The sequence below is a fragment of the Penicillium daleae genome (assembly GCF_028827525.1).
Source record: "Penicillium daleae strain IBT 16125 chromosome Unknown utg000009l_segment0_segment0, whole genome shotgun sequence".
Classification (NCBI taxonomy): Eukaryota; Fungi; Ascomycota; class Eurotiomycetes; order Eurotiales; family Aspergillaceae; genus Penicillium; species Penicillium daleae.
Window position 1 is genome coordinate 415,780 of NW_026623157.1, and position 12,800 is coordinate 428,579.

Genomic DNA, 12,800 nt, shown 5'->3' on the forward strand with positions numbered 1-12,800 from the left:
GATTCTGCTAAGCGGGGCCAGTCGACTCACAGGCGTCTTTTTTTCTCGGGCCAGTATTCGCATTCGCATTCCCCTCATCCCATCGCGTTCCTTCTCCCGCACTGCAACCATGGCGACCGCCGATTCCCTCACAGCCTCTGTCCAGGCCTTGACCCTGCAGTCCACCACGAAGACCTCCAAGTTCCCAGGATGCTTCCCGACGCTGAACCCGATGGACATCTACCGCGAGCATATTGCGGAGGAATTGGGCAAGGCCGCTGGTATTGACCCTGAGTTGATCTTCTCCCGCCTTGCCTGGACCAACACGCTGGACAAGGGTGATCTGTCTCTGCCGGTACGTTTACAATTGCAGGATATTCAGTGATGTGCGAGTATAAAAGTATGATGGAACAGCACCGCTCACATTGCTCGCTTCATGATATGCATTAGGTCGCTTCCCTCCGTATCAAGAAGAAGCCCGACGAGCTCGCCGCGGAGCTGGCCTCCAAATTCCCCGAGTCCGATCTCATTCACCCTCCTACTGCCTTTGGCCCTCACCTGCAGTTCTTCTGCAAGGCCGGACCTTTGGCCAACACCGTCCTGGGTCGCGTGCTCACTGAGAAGGCCGCTTTCGGTACCAATGGCAACATGGGTCTCAAAGACCCCTCCGACCCTTCCAAGGGACAAAAGAAGATTATCATCGAGTTCTCCTCGCCCAACATTGCCAAACCCTTCCACGCCGGCCATCTGCGGTCAACAATTATCGGTGGTTTCCTTGCCAACCTGCACACTGTTTTGGGATGGGATGTGATCAAGATGAACTACCTTGGTGACTGGGGCAAGCAGTACGGTCTGTTGGCCAATGGCTTCAAGTACTTCGGAAACGAAGAGGCGCTTACCAAGGACCCTATTAACCACTTGTTCGATGTATATGTCAAGGTCAACCGCATCGTCGGTGACCAGGAGGCCCCCATCAAGGAGCTCAAGGAGAAGATCAAGGGTAAGAAAGAGAAGGGCGAGGATGTTTCCACGGAGGAGGCCGAGCTCGCCAAGCTCGTGGATGCTAGCGAAGACGAGAAGGCCCGTCGGTACTTCAAGTCCATGGAAGATGGTAACCCAGATGCCCTTGCTCTCTGGGCCCGCTTCCGTGACCTCAGTATTGCCAAGTATAAGCAGACATATGCCCGCCTGAACATTGACTTTGACGTCTACTCTGGTGAATCCCAGGTCAAGGCCGAGAGCATGGCCAGCGCCTACAAAGCCATGGAGAAGGCCGGTGTCACTGAGGAGTCCGATGGTGCTATCATTGCCGACTTCACCAAGCACGGTGCTAAGAAGCTGGGCAAGGCTATCATTGTGCGCAAGGATGGCACTCCTCTCTACCTGACTCGCGACATTGGTGCCATTTTGGAGCGTGACGAAACGTACCACTTCGATAAGATGATTTACGTTGTGGCTGCCCAACAGGATCTCCACCTGGCTCAGCTTTTCAAGGTCACTGAGCTGATGGGCTACAAGGACCTGGCCAGCCGCTGCCAGCACATCAACTTTGGTATGGTCCACGGTATGAGCACCCGTAAGGGTACTGTGAAGTTCTTGGACGATATTCTCCGGGATGTTGGCGACAAGATGCACGAGGTGATGAAGAAGAACGAGACGAAGTACTCGCAGGTCGAGAACCCGGAGGAGACTGCCGACACCCTTGGTATCACCTCCGTCATGGTTCAGGATATGACTGGCAAGCGGTAAGTTTATTCAGGCCCTATCTCCGGTACCTTTATTTCTACGGATGCTAATTTCTCTTAGTGTCAATGGTTACGACTTCAACCTCGATGCCATGACCTCGTTCGAGGGTGACACCGGTCCCTATCTGCAGTACGCCCACGCTCGTCTCTGCTCCATGGCCCGCAAATCGGAGCTCAACATCGACGAGCTGAGCAGCGCCGACTTCTCCCTCCTTACTGAGCGCCACGCCATCGATCTGATCCGTCTTCTTGCCTCGTGGCCCGACGTTCTTGTCAACACCGCCAAAACTCTGGAGCCCGTTACCGTGCTGAGCTACCTGTTCCGCATGACACACATGTTGAGCTCTTCTTACGATGTCCTCAAGGTGATTGGCAGCGAGCCCGAACTCAAGAAGTCTCGTATGGCTCTGTACGCTGCGGCCCGACAGGTCCTGCACAACGGTATGCGGGTTCTGGGTCTTAACCCTGTGGAGCGGTCAGTCATGTATCCTGGAGATTTCTGGCGTGTCAGTAAGCTAACGTTTGCCCTTATAGGATGTAAACTGGCCCTGCCTTTGACTTTCTTCTCTCTGCTTTTGAAAATTCCCCATAGCTTGACGATATCTCATAGTTCCCGCCTGGATGCACTGGCGCTAAACGTGGGGCCAATAAAATATGATTCCGATGTTCACTTTGGTTGCAGGAGAACCGTAGGACCATGCAACCTTTAGATCCAAAATGTGCTGAACTCCTGTCACGAACCACGTCGCATCGGTCTAAATTTCTGTTTCGCGACCGAAGCAAGATAAGCTTCATCAGTTCGCATTCTCTAATGGCTATTGTAGCATGATCGTTGAGCGTAATAGTGACAAGGGCAGTACAGCCACACACGTCTCCTCCCTGTCAGCGGGGATAATAAACTCGTGGCGACTGGGGTTCATGAGCTGGTCACTACATAGTAACTACTGTAAACTGCAGAACTCTCAGGCAGCCCTGCAAGGCAAGAACTCAACAGCTAAGCGAGATGACAGATCCAGGACCCAGATTGGCTCCACACTTGAAATGAACACGATCATCTCGAACCCAAAGCTCCAGTGATCAAACCACCGAGTCCCATTGTAGCCATCGCAGAGTGTTCATCTCGTGGGTGTTTCCCGCAATTCCAACCGGCGTTCATCTCGGGGACCAAACTTCTTACCTAAGCTGTTGGTTACCTGGGCACCTCCACCTCTTAGGGCCATCGCTAGCGTCGATTGTGGCGCGAGTCTAACGTTTTCTAGATCTGCCAGAGTTCCAGCTCGCCTGCCAGGCCCTTCCGGGGACCACCACATCGGCCAGTCTAGCGGAGCGCCCGCAATCAGCCGCATATCCACACTTCACAATCCCATGGTCCCCATCACAGCCAGCGCAGCTCAATGGAGCTGGCTGGGTCAGCAAAACCCAGGATTGATCGCCGATTACATCCTTATCCCTGCAGAACGGGGCCGGTGTGATCGAAATGTATTTAACTTGGGTTGGCCTCGGGGTTTAGGGTGAGGTCAGTCTTCAAAAGCCAATTTACCTGGTTTATCACAGTGAGAAGCATTGAGAGGTCTACGACCATTGTGATCGCGACCATCACTGAACATGGGTGAACCTGCTTCTGCCTTGAATGGCAGCATCGACATTGAAACGTCGACTCCAACCTTGGATGTCGAGTGGGATGCCGGCAGTCAGTTTCTGATGAACCATTCCGTCAAGAACTTTTCCTGGAGTGGTCTTACTGTCACCGTGAAGGATCGCCAGACGAAGAAGGCCAGGGATTTGATTAATGACATTAGTGGAGATGTCCAACAGGGTACGTTTTCTTATTTACAGGAGAGTCTGATTCGTTGTATGCGCATGACAACTTGACTGGGATAATGCTGATCTGATCTTGATTTGGACAGGGGAGCTCGTGGCTTTAATGGGCCCTTCGGGCTGTGGAAAGACAACCCTGCTCAATGTGCTTGCTCGACGGCCGGCTGCATCTGGTGCCAAAGTGCTGGGTGAGAGCTATGTCAATGGTACCAAGGTGGACGTTGGCTCGTTTGGTCGCATGACATCCTACGTCGAGCAGGAAGATGCTTTAATTGGATCATTGACTGTTCGTGAGACGTTGAAATTTGCAGCAGATCTATCGCTACCCAGGTATTTCCTGTCATACCGAATGCTTATTATCCAATACCCTGTCAGTCAGCACATGCTAATCATCACATATTATATAGCTCGGTTAGCAAGCGCCAGCGCATCGATCGTATAAAGACACTTTTGGAGGCCTTCGGTATCCAAAATCAGGCAAACACACTGGTTGGGACCCCGATCCGCAAGGGTATCAGTGGTGGCCAGAAGCGACGTGTCAGTGTAGCCAGCCAACTCATCACCTGCCCCAAGATCCTGTTCCTGGATGAGCCGACCAGTGGTCTGGACTCGACAGCCAGTTATGAGGTGATGTCGTATGTGAAAGAGCTAGCACGGGCCAATAATGTGAGTATTTCTTGTGGTTCCGCAGCATCTTGGTTGGAATGCTAATCAGACGCATGGTAGATAATCATTATTGCGAGTATCCACCAACCATCGACGACAACCTTCCAGCTATTCGACAAGCTTCTCCTCCTATCCGGTGGACGGACATGTTATTTCGGTCCAATCAACAATATTGAAAGCTACTTTGGAAATATCGGTCACCCGGTTCCCGCGCACACCAACCCTGCCGAGTTCCTCCTCGACATTGTCAGCTCAGACTTTGGCGGCGCGAAGGGGCAGGCACAAGAACGGGTTCATCAGATTCAACATGCATGGACAGAATCCGCAGAGTCCAGCACGATTACGAGAGAAGTTTCTGAACGGGCTCGTGAGTCGGAGAAAGCGGCGAGAATTTTGTCTGCCGAGGACATGGCTCGCCCGGGACCAATCACTATTACCACTGCGCTGTTGCATCGCTCGTTTATTAAGAGCTACCGCGATGTCGTCGCCTATGGAATTCGGATTGTTATGTATCTTGGTATGTGTTGCAGTACTATCTTCATGCCAATGCGAGCTAATTCAAGCCAGGTCTTGCCATCATGATGGGTACGGTATGGCTCCGCTTGCACCCAGCCCAGGACTATATTCAACCTTTTGTCAATGCCATTGTGAGTGCGCCCTTCCAGAGAATACGAACGAAGCAATGCTAACAAGCAACAACCCAGTTCTTTGGATCAGCTTTCATGTCCTTCATGGCCGTTGCCTACGTGCCCGCCTACCTCGAAGACAGGGCAACCTTTGCAAAAGAGCGTGCAAACGGCCTCTACGGAGCCACACCCTTCATAGTCTCCAATTTTCTCATTGGTCTCCCATTCCTCTGTACGTATCTCGCGCTCCCATTAATCTTCAATAACGATGCAAGCATCGCTAATACCTCCAACCGTCTAGTCCTAATCTCTATGCTCTTCTCGATTGTCTCCTACTGGCTCTCCAACTTCCGCCCCGACGGATCCGCGTTTATGATCTGGGTGATGTGGATATTCCTCGATCTCGTTGCGGCTGAAAGTCTCGTCGTATTCGTTACATCCATCTTCCCCAATTTTGTCATCTCGCTCGCACTCGTGGCCTTTGCAAATGGATTGTGGATGAGCGTGGGCGGGTTCCTGGTTACACCGACGATCCTGAATCCGTTCTGGAAATACGTCTTCCACTATATTGATTACCAGGTAAGCATATGCAAAGATAGTTCATCCCGTCTATTTACGGGACATCACTAACACTCTTCTCTTCTTCCAGTCATATGTCTTCCAGGGAATGATGGTGAATGAATTCTCGCAACGCAACTATTCATGCGGACAGGGCTGCCACTGTATGTATAATTCAGATCTGGCCTCTCAATGCCAGATTCGTGGCACGGCCGTGCTTGAGCAATATGGGTATGCGACTGGAAGGACCAGCAAATGGGTGGGAATTCTCATTGGGATTATTGCGGTGTATCGATTGTTTGGGTGGATTGCGCTTCAACTGCGTCGGACTTGATCCTTCACCTGGTTGGGAGGATTTTGGAACGCAGAAAAGCATGTGCCAGTTGGATGGGCTATTCAAATGTCTAGGCTTCAGGTCCACTGGGTAGATAGAAACTAGTTGTGGGATTGTTTCGTTCAAACTACATTATTGTATTGAGCTCTACCTATCAACACACTAGCAGCAACATAGCACTGAGCCTTCTACATGCACCTGGGTCGATACAATGCTATGCATGGAACATCCGGGCCGTCTCTTTACATCTCCCGACCAGTGCCGCGTCCGTAGTGAAGTAGTACACCAACAGTTATCTCGTCACCAGGCGTATCCCATCACCCGCACTATCGACTTATCTGTACAACAGAAAAAGGCCATTCTACTTGGCTACTATCAGCACACCCCAAAGTCTTTACCAAACAACCAACACGAATCCCTCATACTCATACGGGAAGATAACAACCGAGAAGGTAACTAACTTCTAACGCATACAACACAACACAACACAACCAACCGCCACCCGCACGAGCGATCGCCACGACACAACCGACGATCCAATCCCCCCCACAAAACGCGAGTCATTTCACACTTCCACGCTCCACCCACAACACCCGCATCACCCTCGGAATCCGAGAAATCACTGTCTATACCATAGAATGTTCCCATGCCCTCAGACCCCCGATACAATCTCAATGCTCCCCCTCCTCCGCATCCAAGACACCATATCACGCACGATATGAAAAGAGCGGTGAGAGTCTTGGTCTTGCGTGGGAAGTGCTGATGACACCCTGCAGAGACGAGGACGCAAGGGGGTGGTGAGGTGAGTTTTCTGGAGGAGAGTTTTTATTTCCGGATTGGGGGGGGGGGGGGGGGGATTACCCAGGATATAGACTGCGCCCGGGGAATGGCTGTATGGTTGGGATGATTGGATTGGTCTCTATACTAGGTTTACTGTATGGAGATAGAGACAGGAAATGACAAGGCGCGGAGTTGGAATTGGACAGCTAGTTAGTTAGTTACTGCAAGGAGATTGGTAATCAATTCTCCAGGATGCTGGCATGGATGGCATGATATGCTTGTGAAGCTTATTCGCTGGGCCATGCGGCTGCTACGTATATACTTGTGGGCATGGAGAATGTCGACGTGGAGAGATAGACGGGATAGGCGTGTACTATTGTATGACTTGGCATTCCTCATAGACATGGGTTGATTGCGATATGTCCTGATCTTGAGATCTTCGTTACGATCGTGAGTAGTAGGAGTAAAAGTAGATGCCTGGTAGTTATGATGATGCCTACGACATATTCTGTATATCTCAATAGGAGGAGTAGGTGTCTGTAACGCTAAGGAGTTGCCTGTTGATATGGAGTTGTCTGTTGAGTAGCTACGACGGGACAAGTTATACACCGCAGGCTTTGTTATCCAAAAAGTCAGAAGCATACCTCCTAGTCTGTGACTATTCTAAATCTTGGTCTGTATGTACCGTCCAGGTACTTTCATGTACTTCGTCAGCGCCAAGTTGGAGGGGAAACCACCAGAGCCTCATCCCGTTCGCCTCTCATCTCCCCATCCAGCCATCGCCTCCCTTCCCTCTAGCCCAATGCCCGTTCATCACCCACCCAATCTGACTTTTTTTTCATGTCGTTTCAGTTTCTCGTCGTCTGGGTGAATTCCATCATCTCACCCTCCTTCAACGTTGCCCCCGGGTTGTTGTAAACAGAGCATTGACCCTCACCCATGGTGCCCCGTTTCGTCTCTCCACCCAATTGCATCCTTATCATCGTCGCAATTGTGTTATTCCACACGTGCGGGGGTCCTGCCACCTCCACCGACACCCTCGAGGGCCCTTGGCTAAGAATAATAATCAGGACGCAAGGAGGTAAAGAGTGCGACCGTTGAGGAAATGATAAACCGTCCGTGCTGCATGTCATACCGATCTGGTCAGGTCTGATCCAAGCAGGAAACGGGGCTCCCAAGCATATGGAGATGATTGAGGAGCACTCGATGGGGTCGAGATACAGTACAGTAACCCTGGTTGAACCCGGGTATGCTTGAATCACCCCGGGGGGAACAACGGCAGGGAATCAGGCTCAAACACCTTTTCTTCCCCCGCCACGGGATGAGCCATGACTGTGTTCCCTGCAACAACCAGCGCACCAGCTCCTCTGAATAGAAGAGCGTCAGTCAGTCAGTCAGTCATGACTCACTAGCGGAGAGAGTGAACAGCGCCATAGAAGAGCCGCCACGAGGGCGCGCAGGGCCTTGGCGTCACCCAGTGCTAGTGCTGTGCAGCACGCCGGACAGGCATGCTCTCTCTCTCTCTCTCTCGCTCTCCCTCTCCTTCCATCTCTATCTGGATCTAGCGTCGTCCACACGCATACTCCACTCGCGACATTAGTGGCGAGTCAAGAACGAAAATTTTCTTTATGCAAAGAGCCAGAAAACTGTCCAGATGCATGTCATCTCCACCGACTCTTTTGCTTCCCGCTGTACCAGGTACATTGACATTGACATTGTCTCCGAGGGGTTGGCCAAGCCAAAAAAGAAATGAAATAAGTAGTTCATCGGCTGGTGCTAGCCGACGGAGGGGTGTATACAAGATACAGCTAAGTGAAACATTGTTCCTTTGAGAACTTCCCCTTCCTCCTTTCTTCGGCTTTTCCCACCATTTTCCCTCGGTCGTTGGTTGCTCATTTCCCGTGCAGGGTTGTTCCCTCTTCGTGGTGGAGGCGATCATTGGGCCGCAACGCTCAGGATTGGGCGTTAGGCCGACCGGAGCAGCGACGAGCAGAAAGGGAAGATTTCGGAAGGAGGAGGCCGATGGGGGAGGTATTTGACGAGACGGGCGAAATACTGTACATGGTGAAGATACAGTAATCTGGTATGGGGAGAGTAGATAGTCACCAACTGTTCTGGTATTGGATGGAGGGGGTGGACTGGGGAATAGGATCTTCTGTAGGATATACAGTTTAGTGTGCATGCACCTCGGGGGATAGCCTCTCTAACAACATACCGGTACTGTACCTAGCCCAGGGGATTGTGAGATACTTGGAGGATGGAGTAGATCTGAAGTAGATTCCCATGGAACTATACTTCTACAGTAGTACACTTATCTTCTCAAGTAACTATACTTCTCAAGTATACTTTTGAGTAAACAAAGGACCTCCATCCAGGGATCCGAGCAGGCAGAACCAAGGATCCCCCTTCCAGCGGGTCCCGAGTTTAAACTGTTCCACGAGTTCACGACTGGTTAGTATTTACATTGAAGATTGGTAGAGAATGTTCTCTCTGCGTATCTCCCTCGTACTCTTCCGTAGTTTCCGTCCTCAGTCCTCGAAACCGATGGAGTATAACTTAGTTGGTCTTGTTTATGATGACACCCACCCCCCCACTCCACTCCTCTTCTTTTTTTTTTCCTTCTTCTGTTGGGTACCGACCGTCCCGCGAGCCTCTTCGTGAAACATTCTCTTGTTGTCTATTTCCTTTTTTTTGCTTTTTAGTTCTTTTCTTAGCTGGCAGTTTTTCCTTCTTTTTTGCGTTCTCTTTTTTTCCCCCGTTGAACTGGGGTGATTGATCGCTTATCAACTTGTTGCTTCCCCCTCCTTCGATCGGGTGCTCCACTCCCAAACTACCCAAACACTTCGAGACCCAAAGAATATCCGCCTTCTCTTCTTCTTCCACCCCACCGCCGGGTACCAGTCAGGCACGGCGACAGATCCTCAGTACAGGCACAAAGGCCCAAAAGCCCAAAAGGGCCCAACTCTTCCCCTAGCAAGACCTGCAGCTGCATCCCACCACTCATCGCCCCCGAGAGTTTTCTTCTACACTCTCCTCAGGACCCACGCCCGACGCTCCGCCGCCCGACCGTTCTCGCGCCCGCCCAATTTCTCACCCTTTTCAGATGGAGACATTATTGCGATCTGGAAGATACCACCTCGCACGCTCCGCTCGCTGACAGATCCGGATTACGCCCAGTTGCCTGCCATCGCCCTTGCGATCGGCAGGTTCGTTTTCCGTGGTTGCGACTGTCTGAAACTGGGTTGGGCGATAGAGAGAGTGAGTGAGAGCGAGAGAGAGGCAAGAACAGCAGAGGGAAACACACACAACATCGAGACAAGTGCTGTATGAGCGGCCAAGAGGACTGTGAGAAGCTGTTCTTCTAAACGAGCCAACATTGGAAACAAAACTACGCCGGCGCGATCTAAGAATCGTCACAGATACGGCAATAAATCATCCCCGTCTTGGCCCTGGAACATACCGAAAATATACATACCAAGTGGACCAGGCCAGGACACCCAACAAAAATACCTGCCCAAACGTACCCAGCTCTACTGAGTCATCCCTGGTGCAACGAGACCTGTCTGGTTGAAGGGGTGGGCTTCTGCTGTAAGTCGTCCCAAGTTCACACCCCTCTCCCGCCGTCCTTTTGCTGCCCGGAGTGGGTAAGCCAAACACGCACCGTCTGTTCTAAATCGGGACCAGGGCTGGTGTCATCATCATTTCTTCCCCCTCTCTCTCCCACCGACTGACATTCGCACCGTGCCCAGTTCCCTCGCCGTCCCGACCGTGCAGCAAGCCATGCCTGCGGGCAGGGCCCCTCAGCCGGCCTATGTCGAGGACTTCGACGAGGATGCACATGGCATCGTACCCGATAGCCGGCACTCAGCCAATGCTACAGCCAACACGGCTGTCAAAATCTCCTCCAGGTTGGATCAAAGATTCCCAGCGGAGCCGCTGATCGACGGCGCCAGTGACTCAGGGTATTCTAGTCGTACCGCCGCCACAGCCAACAGCACCCAATCTGGCCCGTCGGGCGGAAGAAGTCCCCCAGTTCCTCTTAAGCTGGACATGCCCAAGCAACGCACCGAGCTAGCTAGGAAAAACTCCAGCCGCAGAGAACGAAAGGACAAGGAACGAGAACGCGCTCGACCAGAGCACGTCGAGAAGCAGATGGGTACTCATCCCCACCAGCATGCTCACGTGCAAAGGTCGTCGTCCAAGTCCCGCCGTCGTGACTCTGCCCACATTCGACACTATCCACCAGAAGTTTACTACGAAGGCTCTGCTCCCTATCACCAACAGCCATCCACCCCCGTCGAACGTCCTCCCATGGACTACCCTCCTTACCACTTCGCGCGGCCACCAGTGCCAGACTACCCGCCGTCCTCGCCGCAGACAGCCCGCTATCCATGGGCTGTTGAGGAATACCACCGCCCAGCAAGTCGACCTACTCGCTCAAATTCATATCGTTCTGGTATGTATCACCCGGAACGTCCCATGAGTATGCATGGTGGGATGATGGGTCCGCCACCGACACCCATGTATCATCACCAACCTTCGTACTATGAGCATGGCCCTCCACCAGCAACCTCGGCCTATGTCAGTCAATATGCATCGTCTCCATACGGTGGTTCTTACTATGGCAGCTCTGAGTATGCTCCAACTGCGGACTACCCACGGGAACGATCTCACTCTCGAACGCGAGAACGATCTCAACAACCCCGGGCCCGTCGCTCGTCTTCCATCTATGGGCAACCACCGATGGACCACAGCGTCTTCCCAGAGTGGATGGATGAGCCGGAGCAGTTCGATCAATGGATGCCCGAGGAACCCCCTCGAGAGATGCCTCGCGAATACCGGCGTGAAAGGGAAATGCCCCGGGAGTACCATCGTGAGAGGGAAGTCCCTCGTGAATATCATCGTGACGTTCATCACGAAGCACCCCGCGGACGTGCCCCGAAGCCCGCTCGTGACGAGGACTACTACAAGATGCCTCCACCTCCTCCGCCAGCGCCCAAGCGCAAGGCCCAGGTTCACCAGGCGAAACAACCCGAACGACCTGAACTATCACGCAAAGTCCATACCACCCAAGCTATTCCACAGCAGCGCCGTCAATCCCGCACCTCGATGGACATGAGCGAGATGGCTGCTGCGTTGCCAGAGTATACCCGACGCGTGTCTCGGGAGACTAGGATGCCCGAGCGCAGCCACAGTCTCCGTGAGACCAAGCGATCAAACTCATACCACGACAGCGCCCGCGGCGCCCAGATTGCAGTTGAAAGCTCCCGCCGTCGTCGTCGTCCAACAGAGTATTACTACGACGTCGACGACGTGGGCAGCACCGGCACAGCAGGCGGTCTGGAAGACCGCGAACGCGAAGTTGAACGCTACCAAGCGCGACAGTCCGGCCGGACAAACACGATGCCCGCCTCCGCCGAAGCCCTCCTCACCAAGAGCGCCGTCGGCGCAGGCAGTGACAACGGCAGTCAAAAGAGCCGGTCGAACAGCAGCCGGGGCAGCGGCAGCGGCAATGGCGAAAGCAAGAATATGAACCTCATGGTGAACGGATTAACCATCGGATTCACGGAAGACTCCGTCGCGGGCAAGAACATTAGCATTCGTGCCGGAGATACCGGCCGTGTGCAGTTATCTATTGCCGGTGACCGGAGGCCTAAGCAGTACCTCACGAGTGGCTCTTCGTATTCCGATCAGACGGGCCGTTCTGGCCGGCGAGAGTTGGAGGAGGTGCCGCGACGCGCGCGTGATGATCGTCGCTCGGAACGTGCGAGCCATCGCTCGAGTCAGTCGAGTTATGGCGGTAATCGTCGGTATGCGATGTAATTGTGCGAGCTGAGCGGTGCGATTTTCCATGCTCTCGTGTTTGTCTGTCTGGTTTTCGTTTCTCCTGAGATTTATACTGTGGCTTTCTCTCCTCGCTGTTGCGTGCTGGGATTCGTCGAGGTTGATTTGTCAAAAGTTGGATTTGGATTTTGGATTTTCGGATTTGGATTGGGATTGGCACTTATGATTATCTTTTGTTTCTTCGTTTCCTTTATTGTGTTTTGTTTTCTTTTTCCCCCTTTGGCACTTTGATGACGTTTGTTTTGCGGGACGGGTCTGGAACAAAAGTGGTTCGAGCAAAGCGCCCGGGTTGAAGCTCTCCTTCCCTCGCCAACAAACGCGAAAGCACAAAAAGCGAGAACTCGAGGCTCACCGACCTGTCTGATCGGACTGGGAGGATTCTCTGGTTTTGTTTTGTTTGTGATTGCAATTGCTATCTCTTGCTTGGGGGTGGGCGTGTTGGGTGCACAG

General features: G+C 52.6%; 3 protein-coding genes across 3 annotated transcripts; all 3 read left to right on the forward strand.

The window, feature by feature from the left end:
• Positions 1-109: 109 nt before the first annotated feature.
• On the forward strand, positions 110-2,265 carry N7458_011360 (arginine--tRNA ligase; the record flags this gene model as incomplete). The annotated part of the gene is made up of 4 exons (XM_056914742.1): positions 110-334; positions 430-1,724; positions 1,786-2,199; positions 2,259-2,265. 4 exons carry the CDS (start codon positions 110-112, stop codon positions 2,263-2,265), a joined length of 1,941 nt encoding a protein of 646 aa, XP_056759496.1.
• Positions 2,266-3,329: 1,064 nt separating this feature from the next.
• On the forward strand, positions 3,330-5,726 carry N7458_011361 (putative ABC transporter; the record flags this gene model as incomplete). Its single annotated transcript, XM_056914743.1, has 8 exons — positions 3,330-3,540; positions 3,632-3,872; positions 3,950-4,208; positions 4,269-4,725; positions 4,776-4,855; positions 4,913-5,066; positions 5,136-5,413; positions 5,484-5,726. 8 exons carry the CDS (start codon positions 3,330-3,332, stop codon positions 5,724-5,726), a joined length of 1,923 nt encoding a protein of 640 aa, XP_056759497.1.
• A 4,560-nt stretch (positions 5,727-10,286) lies between these two features.
• Positions 10,287-12,329, forward strand: N7458_011362 (uncharacterized protein; the record flags this gene model as incomplete). Its single annotated transcript, XM_056914744.1, has 1 exon — positions 10,287-12,329. The coding sequence occupies one exon, from the start codon at positions 10,287-10,289 to the stop codon at positions 12,327-12,329; it is 2,043 nt and encodes a 680-aa protein (XP_056759498.1).
• Positions 12,330-12,800: the final 471 nt, after the last annotated feature.